Source organism: Rattus rattus, chromosome 2, assembly GCF_011064425.1.
Source record: "Rattus rattus isolate New Zealand chromosome 2, Rrattus_CSIRO_v1, whole genome shotgun sequence".
Lineage (NCBI taxonomy): Eukaryota > Metazoa > Chordata > Mammalia > Rodentia > Muridae > Rattus > Rattus rattus.
In genome coordinates this window covers 214,439,362-214,452,739 of record NC_046155.1, presented here as the reverse complement: position 1 = coordinate 214,452,739, position 13,378 = coordinate 214,439,362, and the positions used below count along the sequence as shown (strand labels likewise).

Below are 13,378 nucleotides of genomic sequence, written 5' to 3'. Positions count from 1 at the left end.
TTTACAAAAAGATCTGGTATTCCCTTGTTGATTAAGGACTATGGAGGACAGGAAAGAAATTTCCAGTGTATTCAGGAGACAAAGCATTTCTGTGTTTTTGCATGGCAAAGGACTATGGCCATGACTTATTTATTTAACTTAATATGAAGAGAAGCCATTTTAGGAGATGGCAGGTTATAGAAGAATTCACCTATATGTATCTGAAAATGACCTTAACTTTCCTGGGGCAAGTAGATATAAGTTGGGTCTACAAATACCTAAGAAGTACAGAGGTAATAATTTATTTCTCTCCCTTTGTTTTAATATAATCCAAGATTCTATGCTAATGTATCTAAATATGGTTTCAAAGAGACAACAGGGTAAGAAAACAACAAGAAAATGGTTTTTTATGCTCAGGAAGTAAAACTTGGACAATGTAAGTGTTCTTCTAACGTTTGCCCCAAAGTTAAAAATCATCCGCTCCCTAAATCTCTCAAGAGAGAACCCATTTCCAGGCCGTACCTTCTCTAAAGACCAACACGGGAGCATAGATAATGCCTCAAAGGAACAGGGGACTGCAGATGTAATCTTGGAATGCAGCTGCACATTTCTCTGACATTCACCCTTAAGAGAGGCCTCAGCCCCAGATTCTAGTGTTTAATCCTGACGGTAAAGCTCTTTCTTTTTCTGAAACTTCCTAACTCTGAAGTAAACCAAAGCCATACTCACTGAGATCTCACAGAAATGTAAATGTTTATTTGCATTCGTGGGCTGCAGACTTGTTTTCAATTGTCGGTCAACTAAACATTTCATTTGAAAGATAAAAACCCATCTACTAACTCAGAAAGGAAGCAAGCATCTACCATATTATGATAATCGAACAGGCCAGGATGGATGGATTTATGGTAATATGCAAGTGCATGCTGCTTGGCTCTCATGGTTTGGTTTGTAGCAGTCGCCAGTGTGTTTCTGTTTTCTGTGTCTCTAGCCTTCACTAAAGGTCATGTGCTGGGATGCTGAGTGCTTAAGGAGACAGAAGCATCTCGACTGAGAAATAATTCACATGAAGTCAAAACTGAATACGAAAGTTCACCCATGGGTCTGTAGAAATAGGCAATGTTACTACTGTTACTGACTCTCATGAAAAAAAAAAACAGCATTGGAGGATGTAGAAGAGACCCAGGAAGGACAACCGGTGAAACAGAACAGCCCTGCATCAGTTAAAAATCATCATGTGAACTCCTCAGAACTGGGAAGTATGTCTGTGCCATCACTGACTGACTTCAGTTTGTCAGCTACAGGGCTTCTGCTCAGTTAACACTCCAGAAGGCTCTCACAGCGTGACACTGTTTACCACAGCAGTGCTTAATGAGGGAATTAATACAATGCTACTTTGGTTCTTTTTTGTTGGTTGATTTTTCGTTTTGTTTTCTTGGGGAAGTTTTGTTTTTGTTTTTGCTTTCCCACATACAATTATAAATCTTACCAAAGTCTTAGTTAAAATTCCATGCCAAGATAGCAGGTCCATATTTTCTTATTGTATTAAATCATAAATATTCCAAGGCTGAGACGACTGTTTCTTTTGGAGTTTTGACTTAAAGGATTTGATAGGAGAGAGGGGTTGACTTTTCCAACAGTGTTCCCAAGGAAGACAGAAAGACTGAAACCCTTAGTGCAAACCAACTTTGCTGTTTTTCTTTTGGATTTGAGATCCGGGGTAAGGAAAATAATAAAGAGGAAGAAGCCTATAAATAACAAAGCCACAGTAGATGTAAGTCCCCTGGTAGAAGTGAGGCCAAATTACACTCATCCTGAACTCCAAGAGAAGGGAGCTGAAGGCCCCAGAGGAAAGGCCTATAGCTTATGCTTGAAAATCAAACTCCCTCGAGATCCACACAGATAATTATTTACCATGTCAAGGACGCACTTCCTCTCTGATTCTTTGCGAAGTCTTAAGAAGAATAGACACAAACCAAACTCCCAGAAGACTCACTTCAAAGAGCTCTGGCCAGCAGCTCCTCGGTAAACAATGTCTCTAGCTTCACAGGAGTGACTCACCCTCAGAAAAAATTTGCAGGTGCCCTTTGGGACAGGATCCATGCTGCATTTTAATTTCCGAAATGAACTTAGAGAAAGTAAATAAAAAGACAATGACTGCTACGGGCTTTGCGTTCTATCGAGTTGGAGAGTAGCCATTAAGAGAAACTGCCACTGCTGTCAGGAACAATGGTATAGAGAGGTGGGCAGAAGAGTTTAGGCTATATAAGTTCTAATGAGTAGTAAGAGTGGAATTATAAACCAATTACTTTTCAAAGAACAAAGATCCTATTACAATTTTTTTTTTATATTTATTAGTTAGAAAATCATTCCTCCAGCTGACTATAAGAGCTGCTCACATCTGTTTCTGTTTTCTGGTCAGACCTTACTGTGGGATTGGAAGTAACGCACTCTGTCGCTCCTTTTCCTCAAGTCAGGCATCGTGAACCATGAAGCACCTGCATCAGAAGTCGGTGCTAGGAGTGAAAGGACACTCAATGTTTCCTTTATGGTCTTCCAGGGTACGGCGGCAAAGCAAAAAAATTAACTATGGACTTTTACACTTCCTCTGAACTTGGAGCACTTGGTTTCTGCTGCCTGTCTAGCCTTTCCTATCTTTCTAAGGCCACTGAAGGGAATAAAAAAATTAATATATAGGATATCAGTGTGTTCTACAGTGTTCAGATTCTATAAAATGTGGATGTAAAAATGGATACCTCAAAAAAGAAAAAAAACCTTTAGAACCTTTAGAAGTCCTGCCCAGGTGACTCGTTCTCACAATAGAATTAAAGAAAAAGATCTTCCAGTCACCGTTAGGAGAAAAGGTCCTTATAGGAATTCACAAGTTTGACAGCTACGATATGAGCACTGGTTAAAAATCAATACTGTGTGGCATTAAGCAGGTTCCTGAGGGTCTGGAGCTAGAAGCTTCACGGCCTTTAAAGGGTCAGCTAGGAAAAGTATTAGGCAGGTAAGTCACTCTTTCCACTACCCAGATGTCTCTCCTGTTAGCAGAAAAATAATGAAATATTCACAAGTGATTTTTTTTAACTAGTATGCACACAGAAATGATAGAACCAGAAAAGGGATATTGGACAAAACAAGATTCATTTTTTAGCAGAAAAATATTTTGAGCAAAACTTACAAGCAGCTTCACTGGTTCACCTGAGAAGGCGAGGACCAGTTCATGCACTACAAGAGCTTTCCCCACAGTGGTGACACAGGTCTTTGATCCCAGCAACCAGGACGCACAGCCAGATGGATCTCTGAGTGTGAGGCCAGCCTGGTCTACTGAGCAAATTCCAGGGCATCCAGAGATGCACGGAGAAATAGAAAAACACAAAGGAGTCTTTCGCCACCGGACTCCACCTACAGCATGCAGGGAGTGGAAAAATCCTCATCTGTTCTCAAGCCTCATCCAGAGTCAGCCTGGCTGCCTTCGCCACATCAAACCATGGTGCAGTTAATCTTGACAAAGCTACGGAGTTTACACAATGATCATGCTAGTTCCTAAAGTAAATGAGTTGAGCTTCAAACTACAAAAAAATACTACAGTCAAAAGAGCTTTAACATTCACGTATCTTTGTGTTAGTGCTGAATGGTAGTAGAAAATTCTCAAAACACATGCGATGAACTCTGATTCCATTGGTGATCGAGGCCCACTGCTGCTCAGCTAATATGATAGATCCTTCTCCGACACTGCCATATTCCAAACTCCATATGTCCTTGGAGGTCATGAGCTGCTTTCCCTGGGAATGCTGCCTCAGTTACTGCCTCTCTGAATGGAATAAGGTCCACTGAATACTCTGCTTATGCTCTGGAGCCCTGAGGACAAAAATTTTCTCCTTGTCCAATGAGTAGTTCAGTCAGTTGGTTCCCAACATCCAGCTAAGCTCTCTGCGCCCCCCACTAAAATTTTCATTCTTAATTTATTTTATTTATTTTATATGTATTTAGACTTATTGTAGACGAATTAGTGATTTGCTTGCATGTGTGTCTGAATACCACTTGTATGACTGGTACCTACAGAGGTCAGAAGAGAGCATGAGATCTCCAGGGGATCTGATGACTGTGAGATCATGGGTTGTGGGGATCAAATGACTGTGAGACTTATGTGGGTGCAGAAATGAAACCAGGTCCTTTACAAGAGCAACTAGTGTTGTGAACCACTGTGTTATCTTTGCAAACTTGTAAACTTACTTTATTAATTCTTAAAAATTAGCATACAAAGCAGAAGTCTTACTGTGGTCTTTTCATCTGAATGCAACCTTTGTTTTTCTTATGCCTCTCCAGCAATGTTCCACCTTTCTCCCCAGTGGGTGGGACCAGAGAGCATTTGATCATGAGGGTAAGCAAGGGACATTTGACTGGGGGGGGGGGTGAGGTGATCTTGTGATGCAATCCCAAATCACTGATATCAGATTAAAAACAAAGAAGAACCTAAATCATTAGTGACTGGATCAAACAACCCGGAAGCCGCCTTCTGCATCCTGCAGTCAAAAGTGTCAGTAAACGTGTCTTGTGCTTTACGTTGTCTTATAATTTTGAGAATCATTATCAAGCACACTATTCCACACAGCAATAATAAATAAGCAGACAGCAAATATTTAACGAATCTGGGTGAATGAGACTGAGACTCTCCCTAATCATAACTACAGTTGACTTGTTCACTAAGAATATATAAATGTATTAACCGAATACGTCCATTTCCAGAGCATGCTAAGATAGCTAAGAATAGACTGCAAAGTTTTAAGAACCAGACCACTGACAACTTTGAAACAAACAATGGATACTGTGATTTAAAAAAGCTTTAAAGCTAAAATGTATCAAGTGTGGCAGTGAATGTCTCTAATCTATCACTTAGGATTTGGGGGCTGGAAAACCAAGAGGGAGTTCAAGAACAGCCTGAGATACGTGAGTCTCCCAAAATAATGCCAAAAAGAAATAAAAAGTAAAATGCAGACATGTATCATAAAAATTTGAAATGCAAAATGTGAAGGAATTTTCACTAAGTGGGAGGTCAGTGTTTTTTGGACAGATGGAAACAGAACTGTGATTTAGATGACGGAAAAAAAGTTGACAGCCGAGGTAGTGAAGAAGCAAAGCAAGCGACAACATATGGAGGCATCCGCCATGCTCTGGCTATGGGCTGCTAAACACCCATCCTGCACCCTGTCCACCAGCAGCGCTCCCCAAACTTGGGAGTGTTGCTGAACAAAAATGTCTCCTCTTCCTCTTAGAGTGCGGAAGCTTCTTTGCCACTAAGGATGGACCTCCTTGAGCTGCGGACCTTAGCATTACTCAGGAGGATCTAGAAGCGACGCTAGAGTTATGACAAGGTAAATTCTCTTCCCCGTACAGCTCTGCCATTCCCATGGCTCTGGGAACACAGAGATCAATACTCCTCGGTGTGAGGATTTTGCAGTAAAACTTTCACTCGGAGCAAACAAGGAAAAAAAAAAAAGCCATAAGCACAGGCTGTCACTTCCAGTTTAAGAGAAAGTGCACTAATAAAGTCTTCCCCATGGGTCATGTTTGACAACGGGCAACACTATGCCAAGTCTCATTAAAGACTACTCATATCACTGCCCCCAAAATTTCCCTTAAAATTACCATCTTTTGTGTCCATGTAGCAGGACATCACTTTCAAATGTGCCACTGAGAGATAGGACCTGTCAACCATGCTAATTTTACCCATTATTTCAGTAGCAGGACAACTGATACCCAGGTGGATGGTTCTAGTTAGCGACCAGAACAACTAATCCCTAGGGAGATGATCTGGTTCACAATATTTATTTTGAGGTTATCTGGACAAATAAGAAATGTCCCCCATTACATTGGTTCTTAGATGAAATGACAGAAAGAATATCACCGGAAATTATTAGAGGCAGATCCCAAAATATATTGAAAATAAAACTGTCAAAAGTGTCAAAATGGATATTGATAATTTTAGCAAAAATCTACCAAACACATGCAAAGCCCTATGATACTTTAACACACTCATAAGACAAAATCCAAAGTAGTTTAGGTAATAAGTGAAAGTTGTTTTCATGAAAAAAATTAAATTTTGTGTGGAATTCAAGAATTGTTTTTGAATGATATTAAAACAACATACTTGTCACCAACTAAGGAGAACTGGGCCTTGGGAAAAATGGTAGAAATACACTTGTAAATTAAGCAACATGGAACAGTGGTATAACTCAGTCCTTAATTGCGTAAAAATCATATACTACCCCCTGGGTTTGATACCTAACACTGCCAAATAAAACAAACGAATGAAAAAAAAAAGAATATTACAAATAGGGAAAATGCAATCACAATCGACTAATTAATAGATTTTAATAAACGGGTAAAAGTGTTCATTAAAAAGTATGGCCTATCTGTCTAAAGAACATGAATAAAATGATCACCTGCCTTACACAAACATTAGGTATATCCAGTATGGGCCTCTCCTTAAGAAAAGTGTGTCTGTCTGTCTGTCTGTCTGTCTCTGTGTGTGTATGTTTGTGTGTGTCTCTGTGTGTGTGTCTCTCTGTGTGTGTCTGTGTGTGTGTCTCTGTGTGTGTTTGTGTGTGTGTTTGTGTGTGTGTCTGTGTGTGTGTGTGTGTGTGTGTGTGTGTGTGTGTGTGTGTGTGTGTGTGTGTGTGTGTGTGTGTGTGTGTGTCTGTGTGTGTGTGTGTATGTCTGTGTGTGTGTCTCTGTGTGTTTGTGTTTGTGTGTGTGTCTCTGTGTGTGTCTCTGTGTGTGTGTGTGTGTGCGTGCACGTGCGCACACATATTTTGCTAGCTACAGGTGTGACTTTGAAGATGCAGAGAAGGAGCAGCAGTAACAGACACACGTCCCTGCAAACACGCATGTGAAATACCTAAAGGAATGTCCAAGCACAACCGTGCGTTCAGAGTTAGACTCCTATGAAAGACACAGCAATGGGGCTCAACACCTCAAGGCAGGTTAATGAATTAGAGCCATGTGTGAGGCGCTGAAATGTGGTTGATACAAAGAGGAAGCACTCATCGACAGGAGCATACAGCATGTTACCTTCCTGAGCCAGGCTGGAAAGAGTATCATATTGTCTTGCTCTTTACCAAGGGGGTCTATAAGTTTATGAACTTGCACAAGTGATAGGAGACAGTGTAGTTACGAGTCGTGTGTCACTGAAGATAAAGTTGTATCCGTCCTACACAGATCAGCTTTTGTTTTATTTTTAGTGAACTCATGGATCTTCCTGAAGTATGTAGAAAATGAAGAGGATTAGTTAACAATGTGACTGGCACATTTGGGGATTTAGCTCAGTGGTAAAGCACTTGCCTCGCAAGGACAAGGCCCTGGGTTCAGTCCTCACCATTCGAGGTAGGGGTGGGGGTGTGGGTAGAGTGGGCGAAACAAAAACAAATCAAGAACAACAAAAAAAAACAATGTGAACGCCAGAGAAACCTGACATGGGAGAGAATGAATTCATCATGAAGAGAGAGGAGATGTGGGCATGTTACTCTGACACCACAGAGTATTACATTGTTGTGGTTCTGGGATTATTATCAACTAACCTGAATTTTTTTTTTTATTGAAGAAACATACTTTATTCAATATGTAAAAATGTTTAAAAATATGAAAGAAATGTAGTTACTCTAATATATGCATATTTACATTCATTTATACAGAGAGAACTTTCAAGACATAATAATGAGTTTCTCTAAAATTGTATCATACTAAATTATGATAAAAATTGAAATGAAAATGACAATATCATATTATATTGTATTCAAAAGCAAGATAGAAATGATCATATTTAACATTGCCTAGGCTCTTTACTCTTAGAAAAAGACAAATATTAAGACTAATCTGAATTTTAATTCCTTTCCCTAATTGTTAAATAATAATCTATGAGAATCAATGCATCTTTGGTGTTTCTGACAACAATTATTCAGTATCAAGCATTATAAAATAAATCAATGGGAGATGAAAATACCTCATGTTTCTTTCTAGACCCTGGGTCATACTGTGATTTCTGCCTCTTAGTATTTCTGGTTTTTCTTTTCTTTTCTTCTCTAAATATCCATTTCTTTATATTGTTATTCTCTTGAGTGACTGTGTATCTGTCAGAGGGTATCTGTGTGTGAACGTGTTTGCCCAAGATGGTCAGACATGAGGGATTGGATCCCCTGGAACTTGAATTACAGGTGGTTGTGAACCACCTGGTGTGGGTGCTGTGTCCTCTGAAGAGCTGTCTGCGTCCTTAGCCCTGTGATCTTTCCAGCTCCCTGTATGTATCTGAGTCTTCCTCTATCTACATGAGTCTTTAGAACTTTTCTCTCATCCTGCATTTCCCTCAATCAGGGAAGACTCCTTCACAGATGGCTTTCCTGCTACATTCTCAGAGCCCAGTTTCCATCAGATTGGCCAAATGTCTCCATACCAAGGTTTACACAACTTCTCATCATTTCCATATGTGTCAGTATGGACTGATATCCGATTCAATGAAGCTACTTGGCTTCTACATTTTCATAAAATTAAAATTCATTCTTTCTCTCTCTACATTTGGGCTTAATTGTCTCTTCCTCAAAGGCACTATAACACCACTTTCATTAAAAAAGCACCTGACACCAGACATACACAATGCAGTATATGTAAGACTTCTAAGGTAGCTACTGTCAAGGACCACACTGAAAGGATCTCTATTCTCTCTACACTGCATTCCTGCAACTGAAATCCCTGACTAAAATAAAAGAATAACTTGTAAATTTTTAATAAAGGTAATATATGCCTTACCTTGCTTATATTTTCCCTGCACTCACAACAGACACACCTAGGATAATAAGCTCTCATGGTTTCTAATAACTTTAGCATCTAAGGATGTTAGGAAAACTGAATTCTAACTTCCTAAGCTTGGACAAAGGACCAGACTAAGTGAACACGTCCACTTTACATGACATCGCCGGAATGTTGATAATGATACGTAATGCTGGCGTACAAGGAAGATTACTGTGGCTTAAACCAATCGCTGTGTCCATAGACTCACACAGTCTGAATAAAGGCATGGAGCAAAAGGCGTTACCTCTCACAATAAGCTGAGCAAAATTGGAAACCCCGGAACCTCGTTCTGACTGAGTTACGCAGCGGTACAAATCCTGGTCGGTTTTTGTCACTTCTTGCAATCTGAAAGAGGCAGCAAATCTTCTGTGATTGATGTTCTTGGTCTGGGCTACAGGTATGTCTTCTCCATTGCGTCTCTGCAAACAGAAACCAATCTTTAGAAACAGGTGGTTTACCCATGCCGTAAATCTAAAGTATATCAGCAAGCCATATCTGGGATGAATTACTCTGGTTGCTAAACCATACGAAAGATGCCTGCGTAGTCCCACAAATTTTCACCTCTGTCATGTAATCAGGGAAAGGAAATCATATTGGAATGTTTTAAAGGATGTATGGTTGATTCTATGTTCTCAATTTTCTCTAAAATTGTTACACACACACACACACACACACACACACACACGTACGTCTATGGCTCATTAGAAAATGAACAAAGGTCCTTTATGGGCAAAGAACATGGTCTTGCTTCTGGTGCTACCGAGCTTTCTAGGACACCCTTTGTGATAGCCATCTCCTAAGGAGCTGAAGACCATGCCATATGCATCCTTATTACAAATATATAGCATGAGCTTGCCATGGAATGACAAGAACATCCTGATTGATGACTGAGACTCAACTCTAAGTCTCTGCTCTTGGCAAATCACCATCTCTCCAGGATAAATGACACCCAATTTATACTTTTTAAAGAAATAATCAAAAAAACCAGCCTAAATATTCAAAGCTACTTGTCAACTTTGAAAATGAAAAAGTTCGATATATATTTATGATATCATGATATCTCATACTGAACCAATAAGCATAAACCGTAAAGGAGAGGATGGTAACTTTCAACTGTAATAAAATTTACAACTTCTATAGGTTGAAAGACATCATAAATAAAGTGCGGAGAGCAGAGACTGTGATGAGATATTTGTCAAAAAATATAACCGACAAAAGATAAATAGCTAGAATATGTAAAGATCTTCTGTAGTTCAATAAGAACATTGATTCAAAAAACTCAAGCAAAAACTAGACAGGCTATAAAGAGATAAAAAGCATGTATCTAAGAAAAATGGAAGCAGCTGCCGGTCCAAATTTTAAAGATTCTATATGTCAAAGACAAACAAATGTCAAAGAAATGCTCTAACCATAAGAAAGAAAGAGAAGCTCGGGATCATTTCTTATTGGTGCAGTTCTAAGTAGCCATGGCATTCGAACTGTGCAGAGTTTTATTTCAAGGGACTACAAGAGGTAATTGAACTACTAATGACTTTCCTTGCTAGCATCATTTTAGAAAAATGATTACTAATAAAGGAAATGGAAAATGGAGTTAGGAATACAGCTCAGTGGGTAGAGTACTCTCATAGAATTAGCAAGGCCTGGGGTTGATCCGAGCACAACATAAATCAGGCATGGAGGTGCACATCTGTAAGCCCTGTAGGAGGATCGGAACAGTTTCTATCTCAGCAATGGAAAAATGCCACCTGTAGCCCTACTGGTTTGTACCAGCTCAGTTCTGTGCCCGCTTAACTTCCTTAACTGCTACTTTGCAAGTATGCAGTGAGGAAAATCTCTGAAAGGTTGTCCATCTTGTATTGGTTGTGACAAACTATCCCAAAGTCAACATTCCCACATATTTTCTCAATTACACATACGTAGATGATTCAATAGTAGAAATCTAGAGGTAGAATTGTTGGTTTGTACATTTCCCACTGTTTGTTTGTTCATTCTCTTATTTATTATTATTATACAAATACCAAATATTTACTTTGATTAAATTAGAATGTGCATACATTAATGACCATTTTGAAATGTTTTGAGGACTTTTGTATATTACAAGAGATATTATATTGTTTTAATTATCTTTATCTTGTTTCCTTGGGCAGGAAGTGAAGGGGGTCAAAACCATAGTCTGACAATTTTCTGAGTCCCAAACTATACGGTTTCTCAAATTACAGTTCTCAAAACCTAAAACCATAGACATTACTCTTGTGGAACACAATTATCTGAGATCATAAGATTATATTTACACCTATATCTCCCTTACATTTTTATTTATGATTTTGTTAATTCTCTCCTGAACCACTGACCCATGAATTAGGTATCAAAGAAATCTAAACGGAATCACCAAATAACAGGGGAGACAAGCCCCAACGCTGTTACCAAGTCAAATCTTTAGTGCCTGAGTTACGTCTAATTGAACGGTTGGCACAAGGGGGCCCATAGAAATGATGAAGGACTCAGGCTATTGTCAAACCTATTGGTTGCTCTCTACACTCTGATATAAAGAGCCTACATACATCATCGTTAAACATGGAGAAATCAAGCTGATATCTAAGTAGATATTCATGTGTACTAACTATTGTTCATGGAACTGAAAAGAACTCTGCACTCTACCAGAGGAGAGAGTTAAACACCAGCCCAGCTAAAAACCCTTTGATCTACAATGGTGGCATGTCTGAATGATATGCTGGTGCAGTCATGGCACAAACATTGTGGGAGTAATCAACAACCATCTGAGATGGAACCCATGCCCAACACAACTTAGGTGGCCAAGATACTAAGACTGGATAGGTCACGGACCTAGGGGGAAATCCAACACTATTATTCTGTTAAAGGAACAGAGCAATATGACGACTCCTGACATCATTCTACCATACCCATAGATCAGTGCCCTTATTCAGGCATCATCAGAGAAACTTCCCTCTGCAGGAGATGGGAAGTAACACGGAGACCCATAGCTGGACAATGTGCAGTCAGTAAAAGATCTTGGAACACTCAGTCGTGAATGGGATGTCTCCATCAAGTCCTAATCTCAGGGCTCAAGGGGCTATGTGGAAGAGGAGGCAGAAGGATTGTAAGAGACAGTGGGAATGGAAGGAACCTAGGAAACAGCACCTTCCAGACAGAATAGGACCCCACATATGAGCTCAGACTGTGGCAGCAAGCACGTGGCCTGAACAAGTCCAAGCCACACTAATTCCCTCCCTGGGCTGAGAGGAGACGTGGCAACAATTCCCTTCCCTTAGTTAATTTCCCACTAAAAATATCTCACTCAGAATAGAGACTACACTTAAAGGAGCCCAGTGCCGAGCAGCAGTAAATGGCCAACAAAATGGACTCTGATATTTTTGAGGTGTTTGTCTCAATGATTTTTAGGGGCATGTTCACATTACCTGTCTTTCCCTTATCTACAATGGTTTCTGATTTTGAGTGTTAATGTGTTTTGTGTGTTTCTCTGCATGTGTACATGCTTCTCATGCTTTTTCTTTTCTCTTCTCTACCTCCTCTTCCTCTTCCTCTTCCTCTTCCTTCTCCTCCTCCTCCTCCTCCTCCTCCTCTTCCTTCTCTCTCTCTCTCTCTCTCTCTCTCTGTCTCTGTCTCTGTCTCTCTCTCCTTTCATTTGTTTCTCTGAGTATTTGTTTTGTTTTATTCTGGTTATTTCGTCTGTTACTGACCTGTACACTTTCTAAAAAGGGAGAAAGAAGTCACGCAGTTATAAGCTTGAGGAGGTGGAAGGCTCCAAGGAGGAGATGGGGGGTAGGGCAGTAATCAGAATATACTGAATGAACAAATATTATTGCTGGTGAAATAAAGGAAAGAAGGGGCAGCTTATATTCAAAAGCTCTGGACTATAAACCCGGAAAAATCAGCCTAAATTCTTTCTCTTCCACAACTCACATAAACAAAAACAACCATAGCAGACGCAAATCTGAGATGGATTTCAGTTAGCACACCATATCCATGCACGCCTTCTGACAGATATGAAGTGTCTCGGCACTCCTCTCCCAGGATGTGTGACTCAGCACTATTCTCTGTGGGGCCACCTCCTTCACTGTCAGTCATGCTCAGGCAAGGCTACTTGGGTTGGCTGCCCCTTAGTCTCATGGCTTCTGCAAAACTCTTTATACTGTGCATCCTGCAGCCCTCATCCTCTGGAACATGAGCACACCAGTCCCGGAAAGTCTCAACACCGATTTTGAGAATCCTCAGGGGTTGACAGGCCCACTGAGCATCTGGGACATTCTCTGTCATCAGTTGGACTGGATCTTTCACATACACCAGCATTCCTCTCCCTCTCTCAAAGGTGGGCGTTTTCCTTTAGTATCTTCGGAGCTCCTTCAGAATGAACCACTGAGATTCAGGCAAGTAACTTGCAGATATCTCTTCAACTCTCCCACCCAGCAGAATCCACAGCACTGGGGATCCTCTCAGAATTGATTACCCTAAAAGCCCTGTGAGACTTCCCAGTTACCTTCAAGTTCTGTAACTGACTGTGAACAATCAATTGAGA

General features: G+C 40.1%; 1 protein-coding gene across 6 annotated transcripts in view; it reads right to left on the bottom strand.

Annotated features, from left to right (window-relative positions):
* Nucleotides 1-13,378, bottom strand: part of Ptprk (protein tyrosine phosphatase receptor type K) — a 495,630-nt gene that overhangs the window by 216,662 nt on the left and 265,590 nt on the right. For all 6 annotated transcript variants that reach the window (XM_032894914.1, XM_032894915.1, XM_032894916.1 and 3 more), the window contains exon 6: nucleotides 9,068-9,242. In XM_032894914.1, the coding sequence (XP_032750805.1) occupies nucleotides 9,068-9,242 (175 nt within the window). The remainder of the gene's footprint in view (nucleotides 1-9,067; nucleotides 9,243-13,378) is intronic.